Source organism: Schistocerca piceifrons, chromosome 7 (genome assembly GCF_021461385.2).
Source record: "Schistocerca piceifrons isolate TAMUIC-IGC-003096 chromosome 7, iqSchPice1.1, whole genome shotgun sequence".
Taxonomy (NCBI): domain Eukaryota; kingdom Metazoa; phylum Arthropoda; class Insecta; order Orthoptera; family Acrididae; genus Schistocerca; species Schistocerca piceifrons.
In genome coordinates, this window is record NC_060144.1 from 167,027,711 (window position 1) to 167,052,993 (window position 25,283).

At 41.1% G+C, this 25,283-nt stretch overlaps 1 protein-coding gene across 1 annotated transcript in view; it reads right to left on the reverse strand.

The window, feature by feature from the left end:
* The window catches only part of LOC124805526 (hemicentin-2-like), a 179,246-nt gene extending 159,093 nt beyond the window's left edge, over positions 1-20,153 (reverse strand). Inside the window, exon 1 of the mRNA XM_047266094.1 lies at positions 20,138-20,153. Coding sequence (XP_047122050.1) covers positions 20,138-20,153 — 16 coding nt within the window. The remainder of the gene's footprint in view (positions 1-20,137) is intronic.
* Between the last annotated feature and the right edge of the window lie 5,130 nt (positions 20,154-25,283).

Consider the following 25,283-nt stretch of genomic DNA (forward strand, 5'->3'; position numbering starts at 1 on the left):
CAAGGAACTGTTGGTCCAGATTGTTCCACTCCTCAACGGCGATTCGGCGTAGATCCCTCAGAGTTGTTGGTGGGGGACGCCGTCCATAAACAGCCCTTTTCAATCTATCCTAGGCATGGTCGATAGGATTCAAATCTGTAGAACATGCTGGACACTCTAGACGAGCGATGTCGTTATCCTGAAGGGAGTGCACGATGGGGGCGCGAATTATCGTCCATGAAAACGAATGCTTCGCCAATATTCAGCCGATATGGTTGCACTATCGGTCGGAGGATGGCATTCATGTATCATAAAGCCATTACGGCGCCTTTCATGACCACCAGCGGCGTACACAGTGCCACATCAAAACAGCAGGAAAAGACTACCGCGCTGCACTCGCTGGACGCTGTGCCTAAGGCGTTCAGCCTGACCGGGCTTCCTCCAAACACGTCTCCAACGATTGTCTGGTTAAAGGCATATGCGATACTCATCGGTGAAGAGAACGTGATGCCAACCCAAAGCGGACCGTTCGGCATGTTGTTGGGCCCATCTGTACCGCTCTGCTTGGTGTCGTGGTTGCATAGATGGATCTCGCCATGGACGTTGGGAGTGAAGTTGCACATCATGCAGCTTACTGCGCACAGTTTGAGTCGTAACGCGATGTCCTGTGGCTGCACGAAAAGCATTATTCATAATGGTGGCGTTGCTGTCGGGGTTCCTCCGAGCCTTAATCCGTAGATAGCAGTCACCCACAGTATTAGTAGCCCTTGGGCGGCCCTGTCTCTCAGTATCTCCTCCATGTCTGAACAACATCGCTTTGGTTCACTCCGAGACGCCTAGCCACTTGCCTTGCTGATAGTCCTTCCTGGCACAAAGTAAAAATAGGGACGCGATAGATTCGCAGCATTGATCGTCTAGGCAAGATTGAACTACAGACAACACGAGCCGTGTACCTTCTTCCTGGTGGTATGACTGCAACTGATCGGCTATCGGACTCCTCCGTCTAATAGGCGCTGCTCATGCATCGTTGCTTACGTCTTTGGGCATGTGTAGTGACATGCCTGAACAGTCAAAGGGACTGTGTCTGTGATACAATATCCACAGTCAACGTCTATCTTCAACAGTTCTGGGAACCGGGGTAATGCAAAGCTTTTTTTGATGTGCGCATTATGAAATACATGAAATACAATACCACATGAAATTTTGCATCGCAGAACTGAAGCATGGTCAAAGCCTGTTTTGGTTAGCAGATGTTTGACTTAACCATAAGACTGAATGAGAGTGGGCACATTGTCTGAGTGACGTTATTATTATTTGGGAAAGCAGAATTCCAAAACAGATCAACAAGTTTTAGAATGTCCGTGCTTTCGTCGAACAATGTAAGACAAGAACCTGATATGGCATGTTTGTTAGTTAATTGGTTATTCACGTGTGCTGTTGCTCACATCTGAAGCAAATCTCTGTGACATAAATACGTCAATAGGTCTACAGATCGGATACATGCTCTCTGTAGAAAATAAGGCTACAAGCAGATCATTTAGATAAGTAGGTTTTTACTTTAATCTTAATCCTCAATATACTTTAATACATACTATATACACTGAAACTCATTTAATAAGCAAAGGAAGCGACAAAGTTCAAATTATTTAAACTTATAATTTTACAGCCAAATATAACAGTTTTATTTACCATCGAGATAGTCTTACGTTTGTATGGCTGCACACATTTTTCACTCTTTTTGTATCACTAAGGTTAAGTAGTGGATAATTACATCATTCTTGTTACTAGCGATATGCTTATAAGTGTTATTATTATTTTCAGATTGTGATTGATTCTTGACGACAAAATTAATAAGACAGTAAATTTATGGCGAGACTGTAGTTACACTGCAGAGGATTTTAAACAGTTACCCATACGAAGTTCGAGGATGCAATGAATGCGTGTCTAGTAGTGGTATTAACCCAGAAAAGTAAATCACATGTGGTTAATTTATGGTCATATGCTCTGTACAAAAAAAAAAGACTATTTATGCCCTCATCACCATCTCAGTACATGCATGGAAAGAAAATCTGTACTGAAATGTAATACGTCAATGTCAACTCAACTTCTGGGGAATATGAACAGTCAAGAATTTTGAATACTGACATTTACAATTTACTTTACCACATACAATATTCTTGATCATGACGATGTATCCTGCCTAGTACAGAATTGAATGAAGTGTGTTCTGAGACACTTACAGATCATTACCGAGAACCAACCATTATATAATTTCGATAAACTTTTTATTGTTCATGATGTTATTGCACGTGTTTTGGATTTGATTATGATTCTTGCATCTCAGCTACGAGCATCGTTTCTGACTTACAGCAGAGCACAGTATAAGATTCCTCTACAGCAAGAACGGGAGTGGTCTCAATTTTAAACTGTACCAGAATACTCATAATTATATGTAACTGCATAAATAGTCTACCACTGCCATTCGCTTCCCATTAATTAAACATGAAATAAACCTCGCTCTCATAGTACCATAGAAACAAATTAATGTTGCAAACAGTGCCGTCCATGGCCTTAGACAAACCACTATGTATTCCCATTGGTGAAATTTCGTCATTCACAGATTTAGTACGCTATCAGTGAAGCAGTATATGGTATGCGTAGTACAGAGTGATTTCTGAAAGTAGAATTTTGAATGACTCAAAATATGATATTTTCAGATATAGTCAACGATTCTTAACTACATTACCCTTCAACATTAACACATAAAACGGCGCAAATAAATTACTTCTGCAACCTGCCCTGTCAGAACTTCGTTCTGTCTCTAATGACGTCGAGACGTTTAACGATATGTTATCGATTTAATACAGTAAAAGAATATCCTGAACTGATTTACGGTATAAAAGTCTTATTAGATACTGCATATTGTTGGTCTAGGTAAATTGAATATCACTCTGCTTTCTTTTCGACTGTACCATGGTGAATTTTTTTAATTGGTTTAATTTCGAAATTCTAAATGCTGATTGCCTTTCTTCGAATGTTTCCGAGTTATAATTGCTCTCGTGCTTTTCCCGAAATAGATTTGTTTCACGGAATGCTAAAATATAGCCGCATTTCAAATTTCAATTCAAGCTATAAATACACGTTCTCGTATTTCTTTTATAGTTCGTTTCGCAGAAGTCCGCAGTCGGGTACTGTGATAAAGAAATTGCGGGAGCTTGTAAACAAAAACAAATTTAACCTCCCAATTACTGAAGAATGTTTCTGAGGCTCTTAACCTACCCACGCAGATTCACTACAACTCGATATTTTCTTTACGTGAGAAACAATCTGTGCTGCTTCTCTCATGCGTTAAATTACCGTCAGCTAACATAAACGCTTTTCAGGAAGGCTCCTTCTGCGTCGTTTGCAATGATGGGCCAGTTTATTGCGTTATTTGGCATTGACAACCTACAATCTGCATCTGAGAATTATGCTGAAATAATATAGGAGCGTCTGTTTATAGGACTGGTGAATAAATTTGGGAATGGCATATATAACTATGAGATATGATGTTCTAGATTTTCAGATGTGCACCTGTAAAAAGTTTTGAATAGGTCATACACGTGCGTACTTTAATTACATTGTGAGAGTTTGCTACATATATGCAAATTTCCATAAACAGAGAACTGTTTCTGGTATTCATAATTCAGTCACCTTCACAAATCATAATGATACCACATTTGTGGTAACCTGACATATTACTCGCTTCTATCACTGTGTCATGAATTTTTTTTGTCACCTTTATTGCATTCGACACTGATACATGCAGCCACAACCTATGCGGGGAAAATTAACATGTTTCTATCGACATACTGAAATTTACGTCGTCATCAGTTAATACATTTTGGTTTGTTTAGCCGATGAGTTACTGTACCCAGAGTGAATATAAATTATGATGACTTTTGTGGTCTAATAATAAATTCCACAGTTGTCTCTCACTTCTCTACCGAATTTATCTTTTATTGTGAGAAGACGCTGCTGATGGCGAAGCTTCAAAAACCGTTTTCAAGTAATGATATGAGTAGTAACCACGTTATGTATGAAATACGTACGTTTGCTTAACTTAAGTTATTTACAGCGAGTTACAAGACACACTATCTAAACACTGGACGGGAAAACGGAATGAAGTCTATAGCTGAATGTATCTATAATCTATAATCATTTGGATAAATATGAGGAAAATAAATGTCTATGGTTCGCAGACAGGGAACAGCCAAAATTTATGTCAACGTGTCTACTCATTTTATATAGACTAGGCGGAAATCCAAGAAAAGTATTTTTGAGCCTCGTGAATGCCAATAGATTAATAAAAATAATATATGAATAATAAGTCAGTCCGTTATCAACTACAACAGTAGAACGTTTATGCATCCTCTTTATGCGAAGCAGAGTCGGGCAGTCAGCGCTAGTGTAAAGATGCTAGGTACCAAAATAAGGAAAGATTGAGTTGCTAATTAGCACCACTGATACTTAATTCAGTATACCTAATTAGCACCATTGATACTTAGTTATGTATATTAAAGAGTCAACGAGGGATGTAACGGACTGTCCCGAACAGCGAGTAGCTTTTCACGGGTGGAAAACCAATATGATACTGTCTCTGTCAACAATGGATAAATGCAGAATACGTAAACAGCAGTTTAGTCTGAGGTTTAATAAGACGTCACGTGTACTAGATGGTAGCTACAACTTGCACATAAACAAGATGAAAAGTAAGATAATGATGTTCATAGCAAGTACATATAGCTAAACGTTACTTTTGTATAACAGACTCTTAAACAGGTGGAACAATTTCACCATCCAGGAAGTAAAACTGATGACACAAAAATCACGCAAGACAGAAGCTGCAGCAAGAATTGTTCATGATGAAAGGGATTTCTTTCCTAAAAGATTTGTTAATATCCAAAATACTAACATTGAAACCGGAAGGAGATTCAGGAAAAGCAACGTTTCGAGCAAAGGTCTGTACAAGTGCGAAATTTAAAGAGTGGGGAGATTGAAATGAAACAATTAGAAGCAATTGTAATGTGGTATTACTGTGTCGTTACTGTTGGAGATTAGATGCATTGATCACTTAAGGAATGAAGATGAGCTGTAACAAGTCAACGAGAGTGTAACAACTATTACGGCTTCTGGACACTAAATGTAACAATTGTGTTACTAAATGTGACACTTCTTTCACTCAATGTAACTGTGTTTTCTCTTTTGATGCTGTCAATTGTCAGGATGAGCATTCTAAAGCATTCTGTCAGGGTGAAAATATTAAATAAATTAACTTTTCTCTCTTAACATGTGGGCAGGGTGGGTTCTTCCTTGGCTCGGGTATGAGGTCGAATGAAACATCATTCTTACATAAGTTAACTTTTATTGAAAGTTTTCGTACAACTGTATCTTACTGGGACGTTCTGGTTCGGAGAGCGGCAGCCGTGTCGTTTGCGTAGCCTTCTGCTGCGACAGCGGCGGCGGCGGCGGCGGCGGCGGCGGCGGCGGCGTCTGATTACGCGTAGCGGTGTGTATCTCGTGTCGCCGTCTCGCCCAGCTGACCGGAGACGCGCAGCGCGAGGTGGCCCGTTTAATTATTGCGAGCGACGTCGTGCATCGGATGGTGATACCTTGAATGTGGCGTCCCAGTGTTTCTCTTCTCTAAGCGGCCGCGTGTGTTGTGCGTCGACCAGCGGAGCGGCGCGGCGGTGGAAGGCCAGTGTCCCGAACTCGAACCCCGGACTCCCGCTTGCCAGTCTTCGGCTGTCAGGTCTTCATCCCAGCTCACAGGTAACTACTGATGTGAGGCCGTCTCCTTCCCGTCCTCACGAGTCACCCGGGTATGTAAAAACCAGACTTCCAATACCTTTTATCTTCTGTCTTCTGGCGCCGCGGCTGCTGCTTGCTATTCCATTACAGCGGCGGACTTGGTGCGTCTGTGCATGATGCAGTCTCTTCTTGCATGACGGTCTTCAGCACCGAAACTGACTGAAAACTACTGCTACTCTTCTTTTCTTCCTTCGTCTCTCGTCTTCGTCTCCGTCTGTCTTCATCTGTCTTCCTCTCGGGCCCACCGCGTCTCGCGTATTTATTCACTTCAGTTCACTGGGGGTGAACGACTTCACGGCCATTGCCTCTTCTGTCACGTTGAAAAGCTTCTCGAAGAATCTTCTTGACCTCGGTCATTGGCTCTTGGAATGTAGGCGGGGGCCTCTGATCGCATGTGACGACTGCGAAACACGTGAGCCGGTCATTGCTTCTTCCGTCACGTTGAAAGGCTTCTCGAAGAATCTTCTTAACGTCGGTCATTGGCTCTTGGAATGTAGGCGAGGGCCTTTGCTCATGCGACAACTTAGAAACACGTGAGCCGGTCGGGCGATGCCCTGACGGCTGAATCGACAGCGCCCGCTTATGTGGAACTCGCTGACTCCACGGTCATTGTTTCTTCTGTTCTGCCCGCTGAATGCCAGTATGTAACTCTCTAAACTAAACCAAGTTTTCCATTTATATTCTACTTTCTTAGTTCACTTTGATTTCACTAATTTATTTACTTAATTAACACTCAACAAGAGAAATGTCTAACGCATAAAACAGTGGTTGGATATACTCTGCGTAACAAGAAAGTGAAGCACCCAGGAGATATGTCAGTACAACATCGTACACATGCATGACATCGACGGGTGTGTAAATGATAAAGAATACAATTCTCTGTGCCACGAATCACGGCAAGCAGAGTGCAGAAATGACGTCCTGTTCAGTGTGGTTACCAGGACCGGTAGGTAATATGAGGAACGCGAACATCGTGAGGCGTTGATTGTTTACTATGAGGACTCAGAGATGTGACGTACTCGTGTAACGCAGCGATATTAGCACCTGGCGGAGCTCGAAACGGGCCTCTTTGAGGGTGTCCATTTGGCCGGCTGGTCAGTTCGTGGAAGATTCAGATCAATCGGGGATTCCGATGTGATAGTCGTCCGATGTTGGACTACATGAGACTTTGAGGGTAGGCATACTCGTCATCTAGTTTCTGGTTGACCATTTCTGACATCACAAGGTAGGATCACCATATCGTGCATCATGTCCATCGTAACCGCTTAACATCTGCACTTCTCATCTCGGAACAAATAATGGTGTCCGCTCAGCATTCTGTGTCATCCAACATCGCTGGTCGGAGACTAACACCTATGGTACGAGAGAATCACCGTCCCAAGCGTTGCTTGCCGTTAATACCACAACACGTGGTTCTGACTACCCAGAATGTCCATTAACGGCTAGTACTGTGATGACATGGGTGATGTCCTATTCTTATAACTTTTCGACGATGCACTGTGGTACAACTCCTTGCGTCATGGTTTGGAATGCCTTACGGTATGACTTCGGGTCACGGCTGGTGTGACTGAATAATCTCTGACGCCACAACGGCACGCCACAGACATCCTGCGTCCTCACGTGTTAATCTCTCACGTTACAGTACCGTGGTGCCATTTCTCAATACAACAAGACGTTACCTCATTCATCCCAGTACGATTACTGTTGTTGTTGTTGTCGTCTTCAGTCCAGAGACTGGTTTGATGCAGCTCTCCATGCTACTCTATCCTGTGCAAGCTTCTTCATTTCCCAGTACCTACTGCAGCCTACATGCTTCTGAATCTGCTTAGTGTATTCATCTCTTGGTCTCCCTCTACGATTTTTACCCTCCACGCTGACCTCCAGTACTAAATTGGTGATCCCTTGATGCCTCAGAATATGTCCTACCAAGCGATTCCTTCTTCCAGTAAGATTGTGCCACAAATTTCACTTCTCCCCAATTCTACCTCCTCATTAGTTATCAACCCATCTAATCTTCAGCATCCTTCTATACCACCACATTTCGAAAGCTTCTATTCTCTTCTTGTCCAAACTATTTATCGCCCACGTTTCACGCCCATCCATGGCCACACTCCATACAAATACTTTCAGAAACGACTTCCCGACACGTAAATCTATACTCGATGTTAACAAATTTCTTTTCTTCAGAAACGCTTTCCTTGCCATTTCCAGTCTACATTTCATATCCTCTCTACGTCGACCATCATCCGTTATTTTGATCCACAAATAGCAAAACTCATTTACTACTTTAAGTGTCTGGTTTCCTAATCTAATACCCTCAGCATCACCCGATTTAATTCGACTACATTCGATTATGTTCGTTTTGCTTTTGTTGATGTTCATCTTATATTCTCCTTTCAAGACACTGTCCATTTCGTTCAGCTGCTCTTCCAGATCCCTTGTTGTCTCTAACAGAATTGCAATGTCATCGGCGAACCTCAAAGTTTTTATTTCTTCTCCATGGATTTTAATTCCTACTCCGAATTTTTCTTTTGTTTCCTTTACTGGTTGCTCAATATACGGATTGAATAGCATCGGGGCCGGCTGGAGTAGCCGAGCGGATCTAGGCGCTACAGTCTGGAACCGCGCGACCGCTACGGTCGCAGGTTCGAATCCTGCCTCGGGCATGGACGTGTGTGATGTCCTTAGGTTAGTTAGGGTTACGTAGTTCTAAGTTCTAGAGGACTGATGAACTTATAAGTTAAGTCCCATAGTGCTCAGAGCCGAATAGCATCGGTGATAGGCTACAACCCTGTCTCACTCCCTTCCCAACCACTGCTTCCCTTTCATGCCCCTCGACTCTACTACTGTGAGTTGAGAAAACGAGATGTCGACTTGAGAAATAGTGTACATGGTAGAATCAACTTGAGATCCCCTGTCGATAGAACTCATTACTTCAGGTAAATGAAGGGCCACCTGTGTTTCACGAGTTTGACATTTTATAAATCGATTCTGTGTGTCAATAGATCATTATCATCGAAGTGTTTCAGTATTTTTGAACACACTACATGATCCCAAATCTTACTGCAAATTGATGTCAGTGGTATTACTCAGTAGATTGCTTCTATTTGCTTTCTTGTGTATTGGTGGGACCTGTGCAACGTTCCTGTTATTAGGTACTGGTCTTTAATCGAATGAGCGGCTGTATATGATCGTTAAACATGGCGTTACTTTGTTAGCATACTCGGGAAGGAGAAAAAATCGGATCCTTTCTCGCACTCATAGTAGTAAGTTTCACTGAAGTATGTAGACGATTAATTTCTTATACGGCCACAAGGTGAACACAACCTCAAACGCAAAGCACCAACCAAGCATATAAGAAGCACCCATAAGCCAAAGAACACACCATCTTTTGCATTGGTTCTTCAATTAACGGGTGCACCTAACCCCAATTTGACGTGGTCAGATACTGGAATCGTTAACAGTCCCGATCTAATTAAACACATCTGAGTTCATTATACTATCCGAAACAAACAATGTTACGCAAACGATATGGACTAAATTTTGTTAATTTGGTACTGAGCACGAAACGGACGTTAATATTCGCGTATTATCTCTAGTTTGGCAGTTTCAGCCATTATCCGTTATTACGCTATTTCCACCACACAGCGTCCCCCTTTTGGGCAGCTGGCAGAACTGCCTGAACATGTAATCCTCACAGAGTAGTAATATCAGGTGATCGGATACACGTCTTCGTCACGGGGTCAGCGCTACTGTATCCAGATAACAGGGTCTTCCCTTGTTACAATTGGTCATAATAAGTAATCATATATTGCCATTTCCAGAAGTTACTTAAAAAGAATAGAGTACAATACAAAAGATATACATCCAAATATGTAAAAAGCGGCGGAACGTTGTGAGGATTTAAAGTTACTTTTGTATCATTATTACTGCATTACAGTTACACCAAGTACTGTAGTCTCCCTTGCGAACAGTATTCACCAGAAAACTTCCACTAAAAGGTGGTAATTAACTTATGGAGGAAAGAATGTTGTGAATCTGACACTTCATATAAATTTGGGGTTCATGAGAAACTACGTAACAGCTTTAAGTGTAAAAAGTTCGGCATTCTCTTCGTTATGCCCTGAGTTCCTCAGTCTGAATTTCGATAGGTGAAAGCAGGTGTATTTATCGATTCATAAATCATAAATTTTTTAAAGATTCTCAGTTGGAATTTATGTTAATAGAAAGAGGAAGTGGCATAGGCGGCCGCTGTGGCGGAGCGGTTCCAGGCGCTACAGTCTGGAACTGCGCGACCGCTACGGTCGCCGGTTCGAATCCTGCCTCGGGCATGGATGTGTGTGATGTCCTTAGGTTAGTTAGGTTTAAGTAGGTCTAAGTTCTAGGGGACTGATGACCTCAGATGTTAAGTCCCATAGTGCTCAGAGCCATTTGAACCATTTTTGAAGTAGCATAGCAATCTTTTAGGAATAATGAGAATGCTTTTGTTGAAAATTTCGTATTAAAAAAATCGCAGAAATTGTAGATGTTTGGATGCGCTTGCATAAACGCTACTGTGTAGCATATTATTATAATGCATATTTTGAAACCGCTTCTCTATTCATTTTAGGCAAATTGTCATGATGTGAGCGGATAACATGTTAAGCACTTTAACAGTACGTTCCATCGGTGATTTGCTGGTAAATGATCATTGACAGATAGTGAACATTGACGCTCCTGCAACTTAGAACTGGACGCAGACCAAGAAAACATAACTTAAGATGTCTGATCCTTTTTTTCTTTTACTTTTTTATACTATGAATAACACCATCGCATAAAAGAAATGTTTAGTAAAATTAAGTATCGTTTTCTTGTTATATGATGCACAAAAAACGAAATAAATATTTCAACCAAGGAATAAGATTTTTCATCCCAGTTTTTAGAAACAACCATCCGTTTAAAACAGTATTCAAGATCTCTGGGAAGCAAATATTTAGTAATGGGGAGGGTAATAGGGACTTTAGCCGAAATTTGTCATTTAAACGTCAGGTTGATATAAGCATGGCATGGGCAGGTCGAGAGAAATAACAGCGCTATGACACACGCCTCTCTTACGATGTACCCATTCACTATACCTCATCCTTTCACTTTCCCTTCCCCCCTTTCCCTCTACTCTTTTGCAATTAATTTCATTTATATAGGATAGTCCTTCTTTCCCGAATTTCGTATTTCTTCGCACGCAACCCCTAGCTTTTTTACATTTTTTCAAGAAGAATTTTAGGACCTATGTTGTGGAAACCTAAAATGAGAAGCCCATGCCGCAGGGGTAGAGAACTGGGCCATGTTGCATCATGTCTCTACGTGTTGGCTTATTACCGCTTATGCGTATGCTGAACTGTCTGCTGTCATACTGCCCACCTTCACTACAGCGTCGTTACCCTTATACTACGTCTTGAATGTTTATTTACGTCATAACAGGTAGTTTAAGAAGAGGTGACGCCATTATTCATTTAGTTGGTGGAGTTAAACACATAATCAGTGGTCATAAATAGGCATTTAATCAACGGTTTTGTCGCATGCAGGAAATGAAATCTACTGTCAGCAAAAGTGCTCATTTAGTCCCGTGTGAATGCGTAATATTCTGGGAGAGGTCTAGTACTCCTACAAGAGCTCTATCTCACTGTACAAGGAAACTTACAGACTTACATCCAGAGCGGCGCAATAGAATGCAATAAAGTGTTCATAGAAAGACAAGCACTCACAAAGAACGAGAGTGTAAGTTTTCCGTGAGTGTAAATAATCTCTTCGATGTTTCGAATGCTAATGCTTTGAACACGATGAAAATGCGGGAGTATAAACATTCTTTCTTACATTCGTGAGTGCCCAGCCGTAGAAGTATCTTGGAAATGTTGACCGAACGTAGGCAGCAAAGAAGAAAAGGGTGAAATTTAATGTTATGAAAGAGCAATAATGGAAGCTGAAAGGTGGTATAAGCTCACAGATTTTGGAAAGTAACTAATTTGTCTGAAGAAATGTTTGAAGTGAGTGCTTATGATGATCGTATCATTCTCACAATCGTCTTCAAATTCAGCTTCAGTTTCTGATAGGGATGCAGCCATAAGTGATATAAGGTAAAAGCAAAATAGGAAAATAAATGTGAAAGATTGTGTTTTATGACTTCAAACGAAAGCGCTGTTTTAGACAGGTGTCAGTTAAGTCAGACGGATGCTGTATTCGCTCTTGAGGCTACAGCCGAGGCCTTTGGACATAACGTCGATAAAATGGCACTTAGTCATCGTTCTGTGCAAATACGAGTATGTCGAAAGCATTTCAGAAAACATTACATATTTGTTTAAAGAGCAGAATCCTATTTTTGTGCATCTGCATTGGAACAATAAGCTGGTACCAGTGTTAAACGCCCGGGGTTCAAATTCTGAAAGAGTACCAGTCATTATAACTTACGGAGATCAAAAACAATCAATTGGTGTGTCAGTATTGCCTATTTCAGTTGGAAAGAACAATGACAGGCAGCTTAAAATGCAAAAAAGCTTTGGGAACTGGTCGAGAAAGATCATATTCTTTATTGTGAAACCACCGCATAAAGGCACTTGTTGAAACAGTTAGCAGGAAGAAAGCTGAGCCGGTCTTTGTAAGAGAGCGGTTGTAGGCGCTTCAGTCCGGAACCGCGCTGTTGCTACGGCCGCGGGTTCGAATCCTGCCTCGGGCATGGTTTTGTGTGATGTCCTCAGGTTAGTTTTAAGTAGTTCTAAGTCTAGGGAACTGATGACCTCAGATGTTAAGTCCCATAGTGCTCGGAGCCATTTGATTTTTTTGAAGACAGCTGAAATTTCCTGGATGATCGGATCAGCGTACGCTCCGCTTCAGAACGAAAATGTCATTCTGCAAACATCCCCCAGGCTGTGGCTAAGCCATGTCTCCACAATATCCTTTCTTCCAGGAGGGCAAGTTCTGCAAGGTTTGCAGAAGAGCTTCTGCGAAGTTTGGAAGGTAGGAGACGAGGTACTGGCAGAACTGAAGCTATGAGGAAGGCTAGGGAGCCGTGCTTGGATAGCTCAGTCGGTAGAGCACTTGCCCACGAAAGGCAAAGCTCTCGAGTTCGAGTGTCGGTCCGGCATACAGTTTTAATCTGCCAGGAAGTTTCATATCAGCGCACACTTCGCTGCTGAGAGAAAAATCTCGTTCAGGAAAACAGCTGCTGTATTTCTCTTCCATCACCACATGTACGAACTAGTGACACGGAAGGCACTCGAAAATAAGTTACCCCAAGTAGCAATTACTCCTGCCCTAAAATTTTTTTAAAATTTTAGACTATAGTGAAATTATATGCAAAAAGCAAATTATAAAGATAGAAATGAACATTTACTTGAGGTTTCATCAATTTCGATGTTGACGAAGCACTTCTTCCTAAAACTAGTAAAGGAAGAAAGTCCGAAAATCGATCACCTTTAATTCGTTGAATTTTGCATAATGTTCCTGGGGACAGCTGCATTTGAACATACAAGTAAGACCATCTGGTGTTCTGCATTGTGCAAAGTGGTTGGCCAAAGGAATTTATTACCTAAAGATGCTCCTCTTTTCTCCTCAGCTTTCCCTTAGTGTTAGTGAATGGCATGGGCTCAATAACACTTGTGAGTATAGGAAAGTGTTGGTGTCTGAGTTCATCAGAATTCGGGCCGCTTTACAACGACTTCCGCTTTTTAAAAGAACTAAAAGTGCGCGAAAGAGTAAATGCAAGGATCGTTCGAGTGCTTTAAAGATGTGCTATCAGCACTTAAAGTATTTAAATGAAGAGATTTGTGTGTTATCACTGTTCGAATCAGGGTTAGTAATTGTACTAAAACATATATAGTTAGAACTCTTCAGTGGGAAACTTTGGAGACCAAAACATGTGCGGTAGCGTTCTCGCTTCCCATGCCCGGGTTCCCGGGTTCGTTTCCCGGCGGGGTCAGGGATTTTCTCTGCCTCGTGATGACTGGGTGTTGTGTGATGCCCTTAGGTTAGTTAGGTTTAAGTAGTTCTAAGTTCTAGGGGACTGATGACCATATATGTTAAGTCCCATAGTGCTCAGAGCCATTTGAATCATTTTTGAAGACCAAAACAGTTACGCTGTAATACGTGCTGCAGTAACAAAATTGTTTGGTGTATTTAATTTCTGGCCTAATATAAATTTACGAATTTAAATAGAGCACTTTTGCACAGTGGGATATTCAGAACGTATCAAAATATTTACTATCAGATTGTGTTCTGAATCTCTTTACTAATTCAGACAAGGAAATTGATGAGTTCATTTCAGTTAAGGGTTTGGACATGTTCAACAAATTAAGCATAGACTTCAATTTCTTAAATAAGGTTCCTATGTATTAGGATTACAATACCTCCTAGCTTAGTGCCAAAGGGACAGTGAAAACTCATAAGAAAAGAAAAATTGTTTTTTCCGTGTGTGCTAGATCACGGGAGACTATACAACGAACTCTGATTGTAAAATATAATGAAATAAAAATAAAACTTAATAAAAAGCACAGTGTAAAAATTTTGTGCTAAAACTGGTATTGATTTATGCTGCATTCGAATATTTTGTATGTTATGCTACATTGTCATATTTAAATGCCTCGTCATTAAATATATTTTAGCATATTTACAAATTATTTATGGGTTGATTTCAATTGTTTATGTTGATAGAGAAATACATACACAGCGTTTTAAGTTGCAGCGTATATACCACTGACATTGAGATTCAGCTTACACAGCTTTTTATACTATATTAAATTGTTTCAGTTTTAGGGCCAGTTGACGTCATGTGTCACAAGCGGTTAAAAAAATTGAGCTTTAATCTCCTTATATTTCTAAGGTTTTTGAGGAGTGGTGCACTTCACCCTTCATCATTTTAGGGGAGGAGATGACGGTGAAGCTTTTTCTATACTAGAAAAATATGATCAGCATTGTTGTACGGTTAATAAAACATTCTGTAATACTTTCATTAGTTTCAGTTTAAGTCCTAGTTGACGTTGTGTTGCTCTGGTGGTAAAATATCATCTTTCATTGCCAGAAGTTTTGGGAAGTTCTACAGTAGCGGCTCATTTCACCATTTTCGGGGAGAATAGAAAAAAATTGTTAATGTTTTTTCTGGAAAAGATGGTTTGTTATTCCCCTTGTTGTGCGTTTCGTTCTTGGGGCCTAAAATGGTGAAAAATTTAGCAATGAGCATTTCTGAGAGGATGCTATTGGCTTATTTACGCTGATTTTATGGTTTCGATACAGCTGTTGTGAGGAGCATGTGTCTGAATATATCGGTGTTTTTCCTTTGAGTGCCTCTACCAGACAATGTCATTGCTCAAGTAGGGTTTATTTTGTATTTTCACATTTTTTGAGAAAATAGAGCTGAAGTAACAGCCATTTTCGCAGTTAAATCAATAATCTACTTATCTATAGTTTTGTCAGTAGCGTTGCTGTATTGGAATGTGAGTCTTAGGTATTTGTGAGTAGAATACGGAACAGTTCGTTTACTTACTAATTGCTTAAGTTTTACGTCAAGTCACTATTCCCAGTAAAATGAGCTGAATAACGTCGTCTCCGATTTGTTATTGCTAGTAACGTTTAAATAATTATGTGTACATATATTGGACTATCACCACCGTTTTTATTTATTTACTATTTCCAAAGGCAGTGTTAAACATGATTGTTGTATACATATAACAAACACTTTGCCAGACATATTACAGTTTTCCATTATTCCATTTTTCGTAAAGTGAAACTGCTGTTTGAGTGTACATGCAATTTTTGGTATCTTATTATTACATATGTCTCGAACTGGAATTGTAACTTGATGCCTTGCACACACCCAGATGTCCGATTCTTTGCGTGTGCGAGCACATTTCTCCAAAGTACTACACTTGCGAATGTGTTGGCTGTGTGTGTTTACTGTTTATAGTGCTGCCAGCTGTCGCTGTTTGTTCTTCGGTTGTCTTTTCTTCGCGTTTCCGTGTTTGTATACACTTCTGTATAACTTTGTGTTTATGTAGGTGCGTGTGTTACTATTTATGTGGCCAGGAACGTTCTGGAGCAAAGGGCAGAAAATGAGTAGAGGGAAACGAGGGCTCCAGAAAGTTGTTTCCCATCTTCCAATATTAATTCATCGGCAATTTGCGAGACGTAAACAGCATCTTCAGACAGTCATAATGACAGAAAAATATTTTTAGACAGGTATACTGTGATCTAATTAAAGATCATAGTTCTTTGGCGTATGCTGAGAGAAACCTTCAACAAATTGTATGTATCAAGAGAGAGATACAGAGAACGGCTTAAAGTTAAGCACCCTAAAGCTGCATCAGAAGAAATGGCTTTCACATTCATTCCTGACCATCCGGATTTAGGTTTTCTGCAGTTTCCTTAAATGGTATAAAACAAATGCTGGCATGGTTAGTTTCACAAAGGAAGGACAGAATTCTTTTACAGTTCTTACCGGTTCCGAGTTTGGGCTAATTCTGTAATAACTTCTTTGTCGATCCTAATGTTTCTTTTTCCACTCGAGACATATTTTCATTACTTGTCTCAAAATAACATTAAAATTGGTTATACCTTTGCCTAGTTATATACTCTACAGGTTTTCCTCAGTACTCTCCAGTACAATATAATTATCACTTATGGAAATATTTTATATTATAATTAACTAACTTTTGTATGTGTGTTAATACCTGGTGATCTTCATGGCTCGAAACAAATAATGTAAACTGCGTTTGAACGAACTGTAACTGGTATTAAGATAATTTATCATTACCTTGTTAGGTTGGTGCATAAATTTGTAGCGCTTTTGTTTTCATGTTGGTATACCGATTGCTGTGGGTTTATTTATCGCTTGCAATTTTTTATTTGTGGTTCACTGTTGCTGTTTGAGTTTGGATACCGCCATTTAGTCATTTGGAGATAGTGAGTGGAGCTGCGCAGGCTAGAAAATGGCGTGCCAAGTGGAGATATCGAAACATTTCCCACAAAGTCATCCGTTTGAATTAACCAGAGGGGTGAAAGCACCGGAGGCAGCAAGAAACGTTTGCGCCGAATATCGGGATGTCATTCTACAGATCACCGAAAGATAATGTTTTTTCTCGTTTTAAGGAGGATCGTTTTGACATTAGCAACTCTCCACGTTTAAGAAGGTGGTTCAGATGGCTCTGAGCACTATGGGACTTAACTACTGAGGTCATCAGTCCCCTATAACTTAGAACTACTTAAACCTAACTAACCTAAGGACATCACATATACCCCTGTCCGAGGCAGGATTCGAACCAGCGACCGTAGCGGTCGCGCCGTTCCACACTGTAGCGCCTACAACCGCTCGGCCACCACGGACGGCGTTCAGGAAGAACTTCGGGCTTTGACGAAGATCTGTTAAACGCACTAATCCACAATTGTAATCGAGAACTGCTAAATATGATGAAATGTGATCATTCCATCATCGTGTAACATTTGCATGGATGTAAGTGTACCACATGTTCTAAACCAAAATCACAAAATCAGTGGGTGGCCATTTGTGCGTCTGTGTTCGCTCGTCCGCAGTTGGCTCTTTCAATTGGCTATTGAATGTATCGTCACTGGTGACGAGAAATGATATGTTTGTGCTAACATAATGAGAATAAGGGGGTGGAAGGGCAAAAACAAAGCAGTAACTCACCGTACAAACACCTGCGCGTGCTCGCAAGAGGTAATGTTATACATCTGGTGGGACAGCGGCAGCGTGGTTTACTAAAGTTTGCTTCCCCGATATGGAACTATCACTGCTGACTTTCATTGTCAACGATTAAGACGTCTTGTAGACGCAATCCAAGAATAAGGACCACGACGACTGTGTGAAGAGATGCTACTCCACGATAGCGCCCGCGCGCATCGTGCTCGGCTGACGTCATACAGGAGTTGATTTGAAAGTCATTCGTTTATTTATTTGATCTTGTGCTCTCAGAGTGTCACCTTTCCTGCTCCCTGTCGAACAGTCTTCAAGGATCTTCCTTTCAGGATAAAAATGCGCTGCGGAAGTGACTCGGCGAGGTTTTCGCCTCAAAACCATGTGATTTATAGAGTCGCTGGATCGAAGAGTGACCGCAGTGGTGGCAGACTGTTGTATATAGTAAAGGAGAATATATCATTGATGACTAAAGTCTCTGTTATGTGTATCTGTCGTATTTATTGAACTGACTGGAAACCGCTAGGGACTTACGCATCAGACCAATATACTTAGTAAAACCTGTACTAAAAATTATTTTTAGGGTTTTCGATAGTGCAACCCAAGGACTGACCTTCATTTTACGGTAAATAGTTTTGGTAATTCTACAGTGTCTTCAAACAATGGTCATTCTACTGCCGCGTGCCATGTTTCTTGAAAGGCTGGTTAACCAAGCAGCAACGAAGTGTGTTGCGAAAACATCGAGCCCCTGACTCTTTCAAAATCTTGGTATAAGTGTAGTATAATCTTACTGTGCACACCTGTACGTCTTCATCATCCAGAATATTGCTGTATCGAATGACGTCGCAACCAGACAAGAAGTCTGTCACGTGTTGTGGGCATAAGGTAGACTTTTGTCTTTGACAGCTCAATATTAGTGACTTGTAGTCGAGAAACAGAGAGCATTTTCTCATAGTCACATTCACTGTACCTACTTTAAATCACTTTACGGTACACAACAAATTGAAATAAACTGTTGAGCGTAAGACAACTCATTTTCGTTGGTACTATGGGGGACTGAACATTTCGTAAAAGATACAACAAAATTATATTTATGGAAACTTAGAAACTTCCATCTCTATAAGGGTCAGTGAAACGGAAAGGAGACAAATGGAAAGAGAGTATTATTTCAAAAGCAATAACTATTGATATGTTTTCTTAATGTGAGGCAAACCCCGTCAATCGCTTTATGTATAAATGTTTGTGTTGCCTACAGAACAATGGTTGTACGCAGCCATGGACCTCCTCGTCCAAAGAAAACGACGTTCACGATGTCGGGCTTCAGGACTCCAAAAATACGGTAATCGCATTGGGAGAGCTCGGGAGTGTATGAAGGACAAATGTCTGTAGCGTAATCGAAACAATCTTGACATTACATGAGCAGGCATTACCCCATAAGAGAATGATGGATCGCTTAAATTTCTGCAAAGTGTCTGGGTACCACTGTGCGTTAATTGTGGAGCCATATTCCAGAAAGTCAATGAGCTGCGGGTCCTTACAGTTAAAGGAAAAGATAATCATGACTCACCCGGAGCGGGTGCGCCTGTTGTTTCGACTACACTGCGGAACTTACGCTGGGAAGCGCTTACACATCCTCTGTATAGTTCCAACCCCTCCCCATGCGATTTACATACTTTTTGAGTCCAGAAGAAAGACAACGCGATCTCAGCTTGCTTCGGACGAAAAGGTGCCAGCCTGGGTACAGTCATATTTCTATAGGCAAGCGCAAACATTTTACCATAAGGCAGTGACCGCCTTGTCTCACAGGGGGACAATTATATTAACATCTGTGGCGGTTACTATTGAAATATTAAACTTACTTTTTTCCATCTGTCTCCTTTTCATTTGAATGCGCCTTGTATTTACGCTTTTCTCCTTCACAAACTGTTCAAGGTAGGGAGCCGAAACATTGGTTGTGGTAACATAAATTTCAGCAACGTGCTTCTCCGATGATGAGTATGTTAGCCCAGTGTGATTTAGATCAGCACATTCCAAAAATATTGACTGTACCTGAAACGAAAGCTTGACACTGTATTCCTAAATAGTTTATAAAACGTAGAACTAAAAATGATTGTTGTGACACACTTCATTTGAGCGTAAGTTTACACGTAAAAGCGAATACATTGTTGGTTCCAATTAATATGTAATAGACTGGAACCCATTCCAGTGCATCCTAACTTTGCTTTTCAAGTGCTGTATTAATAGTGTCGCTAGTTATGTTCTTAAAATAAAACTGAACTTCAGGTGAAACCCTGACTATATCTCACAGTTGTTCGTTCTACTAACACATTATACGATTTGGAATCATATATGTCCTCGATTGTTTCAGAATTAAAGGAAGAAATTGAATACGAATATTGACCAATACACTACAAAAATACTATGCCTCTCTTAAAAACAAATTGTGAAAATATTGGTTAACGTATTGTAAAAACCTCCAAAGAACTTAGATGTAGTAGATGCCTCAATAGTCCCTGGGCCTTAAGCCCAGGTACTACAGATTGATACAGAGGTCGACTAACAACAAGTTACAAAATTATATGCTGGAAATCGTTAACTGAATGCCTACCACCAACCCCATATGAGAAACTTCATTACCTGGCTCGCAACGCATCTCCGCCGTTTAGAAAGCAGGTCGCAGCCTACAGCGTGGGAAATGAACTCTCTACCTCCTCTCAGCACCTATTTCATGAAGTATTAGGAACCGCCCCGTAAATTTTATTCGCCCTACTGAAAGCTTCAAGGAGAACAACACACTTAGTGACGGGGAAGGAGGAAAGAATCTAAATAAAATCACTGCATCTAACATACGGAACAACTTATAGCTGGATACATGGAGATCTGGATTACAAGGAAAGTTTGAACCGACATCACACGGACGATATTACATTCAACGAAACTCTGTACAGCTTGAAACCCATTTGCTTTTCGCTATTTGCGATACGCATCCTGTCGTATCCATAGAGTCAAGCATGTACACTGATCGTCCAAAAAAATATGACCACATAGCAGCTGTCGATATAAACTCTCCCAGGAGATAGCAGCGTCACCTGGAGAAGAACGACTGAATAGTCAGACACACGCCATGATGTATGTGGTAGCAGTGAGAGTGCTGTCCACCTGTAGAATGAGGAAGGCGCGCAATCCACTGATTGTGATCGCCCGGAGGCTCGGAACGAGCCTTTCGGAAACTTTTCGACTTGTCGAGTTTTCGAGGAGTGCTGTGGTGAGTGTTTTCAACACGTCGTGAAACCAAGGTGAAACCACATACAGACGTCTTATGGTTGGGCAGCCACCCCTCAAAATAGATGTCGGCCGACGTAGGCTGGGAAGACTGGTTAAACTGGACAGGGGGCGAAATGTGGAGGAACTAACAGCAAATTTTAATGCTGGGCAGAGTGCAAGTGTTTCTGAACACACAGTGCACCGAACACTCTTACAGATAGGCCTCCGTAGTCGACGACTCATGCATGCACCAATGTTAACACCACGACATCGGCAGCTACGACTGAAACGAGCAAGTGACCATCGGCACTGGACGTTGGCGCAGTGGTTGAGCGTTGCGTGGCCTGACGAATCCCGATATTTTCTTCATCACGCCGATGGGAGGACGCGAATCCGTCGTCTGTCAGGGGAACACCTCCTTGACATCTGTATTGCGGGACGGATATAGGCTGCCGGCGACTCCATTATGCTTTGGGGTACTATCACGTGCTTAGCAATGGATCCAGTAGAGTCCGTGCTACGCACCATGACGACTAAGGTGCATCGTACACTGAGTGCAGACCACGTACACTCCGTCATGTCGATAATGTTTCCCTGCCGCAGTGGCAGTTTTCAAGATATTGCCCCTAGTCACAAGCCAGCAGTGTCATGGAGTGCTACGAGGAACACAGTAGCAAGTTCCAAATGATGTGCTGATCCCCCATCTCGCCAGATCTCAACAAAATCGAAGACATCTGCGATATGCTTGAAAGTGGCGTTAGAGCTCATCGCCCTCTCCTCGAAATTTACAGGAACTGGGTGACTTGTGTGCTCAGATGTGGTGCCTACTGCCTCCAGCGACGAACCACAGCCTCACTGTCTCCACGCCACGATTGCGTCGCCGCTGTTATCCTTGCCAGAGGTGGACACACCGGTTTTTAGGCTGGTGGCCACAATGTTCTTGTGATCAGTGTATAAACCTCCATCAAGAGCATCGTTGTAAAATTACGCTGTGTTATTACGTCCCTTAGATTGTAAGAAAAATAAATCAAATAAGAAAAAATCTTGGCTCCAGGAGGTCATAGAATTTTCTTCTAAAAAAATCCTTGAAAGGAATGACAGCAATTTCTTTCTTTAAAAGTCTTTCCCTAAGAATAAAAATTGAGGTAGTTGAAATCAGATGCAGGTTTTTGAAGTCATTTTCTGAGTCTAAATATTAATAACGTAGCATGATGGTATAACTCTCTGTGAAGGACATAAACCCAAAATCGTTACTGTAGGGACACCAACTGAGAAGATCTAGCCAGTTTTTGTGAGAGTCATTTCTTTAAAGACATCGCTACATCTCTAAAAATAATAACTACTTTTTAATTTTTCAATCAGGAACCTAGAGACACATCGTCGCTATTTCTGCAGTGAAAAAATGGAAATGAGCGTATGGCATCGTTGGCCGGTAGGCACCGTCCGGATAAGATCAACGGCCTAGTGTAAGTTTTGTTTCAGTCGACGCCACATTGGGCGACTTGCGCGTTGGTGATGAGGATGAAAGAATGATGAGGACAACACAACACCCAGTCCACGAGCGGAGAAAATCTCCAACCCGGCCGGGAATCGAACCCGGGCCCGCTTGCACGGGAGGCAAGCACGTTACCACCCACCTAAGCCGGCGGACGTTTGTACAATAAATTGCAAGTAATGGAACCTGAATTTTAAAGATTTTTTTAACGTGAATGTTAAAGATATTTTTACGCATTTTTTGATGTAACTCGAAACGCAACAAGTCAATCAATGTTTCAAAAAAAGCAACCGATAGATGATTCCAAGCCCTGCAACTTTCTCCCTCAACGTTTTTTGATCAGTGCAATATTTTTGTACTTGTTCAAGAAAAACCGTTTTCTGGTACTTTGGAATTCTTTTGGCCATGTTCGCCATATGGATCGAATTTCATGTAACAAAAGTTCTGTTTAAAATATAATTTCCTATACGCTGATTTTTTTGTTTTCAGGTAATAATTTCAGCAAATTTAACATCAGGCTATCACAAATTCTTCAACTTTTAATGTCTTTGTTTTACGCAGTCACATTGTGGTCGGTTGCTTTTTAAATTCACACTATCGCAAATCTGCCTGTGAGATCGACACGTGTATTTGGTTTAAGGAAGGCACTGCATACGTATAATATGGCTGCATTCTTGAAGGACGAACATATTTTTCCTATATCACCACGCTGCCTCTACATGACTACTCTGCAATTCACGCTGAAGTGTCTCGCAGAGGATTCTTCGGACTACCTTCAGACTATTTCTCTACGGTTCCACTCTCCAACAAGGCGTAGAAGGAATGAACACGTAACTCTTTCGACACGAGCCCTGATTTCTCTTATTTTATCACGATGATCATTTCTCTCTATTTAGGGGGGGGGGGGGGGTGACAGTAAAGTATTTTCATATTCAGAGGAAAATGTTGGTGATTGAAATTTCATGAAAAGATATCGCCTCAATGAAACACGCCTTTCTTTTAATGACTGGCAGCGGAAATCACTTTTCATACCCGTGACACTCTTCTGTTTCGCGGTAGTACAAAACGAGCTGCCCTGCCCGTTTTTAAACTTTCTCCATGTCTTCCGTCAATCCCATCTGGTAAGAATCCCATACAGCACAGCAATACTCTAGTAGAGGACGAACAAGCGTAATGTAGGCAGTCTCTTTCGTAGACTTTTTGCATCTTTTACGTGTTCTGCCAATAAAACATTGTCTTCCGTATCCCTTTTCCACAACATTATCTATGTGATCTTTCAAACTTACGTTTTTCGCAAATGTAATTCCTACTTATTTAATCGTGTTGACAATCTTCTAATTTGAATTATTTATTTTGTTATCGAAATTTAACGGATTTCTTTTTCCATTCAGATGGATGATTTCACACTTTTCCTTACTGAAAGAAAATTACCACTGTTCGCACAATACCTAAGTCATTTTGCAATTGGTTTTGATTTTCTGATGACTTTACTAGGCAGTGAATGACAGTGTCCTCTGCATAAAATCTAAGACGACTGTTCACATTATCTCCCAAATCGTTTGTATAGATTAGGAACAGCAGGGGACCCATAACACTTCCTTGGGTAACGCCGGATATCACTTCCGTTCTCCTCGATGATTTCCCGTCGATTACGACGCACTGTCACCTGTATAAGAGGAAATTTCGGATCCAGTCACACAGTTTATGCGATACTCCATAGGTACGCAACTTGATTAGACGTTTCTTGTAAGGAACAGTGTCAAATCCCTTTTGGCAATCTAGAAATATGTAATCAATTTGAGATCTCCTGTCGATAGCACTCATGAATAGCACTCGTATGAATAATGAGTCATTGTGTTTCACAAGAATGATATTTTCTGAATCGGTGCTGATATTGTGTCATATCGTTCGATCACGGTATACGCTCAAAATTCTACTGTAAATCGACGTTAGTGACATGGGTCCGTAATTCAGCGGATTATTCTTTGTCGTTCTTGAGTATCGATCTGACTTGTGCAACTATCCAACCTTCTGGTACATATCTTACGTCAAACGAGCCATTCAGTATGATTGATAAGTATGGGGCTATCGTATCGGCGTACTCTGAAAGGAACCTGACTGATATGCTTTCTGGGCCAGAACACTTGTCTTTCTTAACAGACTTAAGCTGCTTCGCTACACCAAGGATACCTACTTCTATGTTACTCATGTTGGGAGTTGTTCTAGATTCCAATTCTGGAATAATTGGTTCGTTTTCTTTGGTGAGGATGTTTCTGAAAACTGTTTCAAATAACTCCGCCTTAGCTGCGCTGTCATCGGTTATATTACCATTGGTAACGCAAAGTGAAAGTATTGAATGTGTCTTGCTGCTGGGGTATTTTCCATAAGACCAGAACTCTGTGGATTTTCTGTCTGATTTGGAGACAGAGTTTCATCGTGGAAGCTTTTAAAAGCATCTCCCGTTAAAGTCCGAGCTGATCTTCGAGCTTCAGTAGAACACCGCCAATCTTTTGGATTCTGTGCTTTTAAATTTTGTATGCTTTTTGTGTTGCTTTTACAACAGTGTTCTGATACGTCTTGTGTATTATTGTGTATAAGCACCATCTTTTATTAATTTGTTTGGCGTAAATCTTTCAAATGCCTCAGATACTATATCTCTTAATTTAAGCCATATATCGTCTACATTTCTTAACATTGTGTCGGACGTTCTTTTTCCCGTCGTAGTGCGGCAACCCCATGTGGAATGCATTCAACAAGTCGTTGGAAGTCCGCTGTAGAACTATTGAGGGAACACGAAACCTAGTTCTCAGTAGGTAGATCTGAACTGTGTGCTCACATGGACAGAGATATCCGTGCATACTGTTGCCTTCCATTACCATACTAGGTAATAAACCACAACTTTCGCTCTTTAATGTTACAGATTCTTTGACATCATTATTTTATGTTTCCAGCATGGTGTTTTCTTTCCTTTGCACTCAAGTCTATGTTAAGGGATTTCAGTATACAACTGCCTACTCTGCAGAA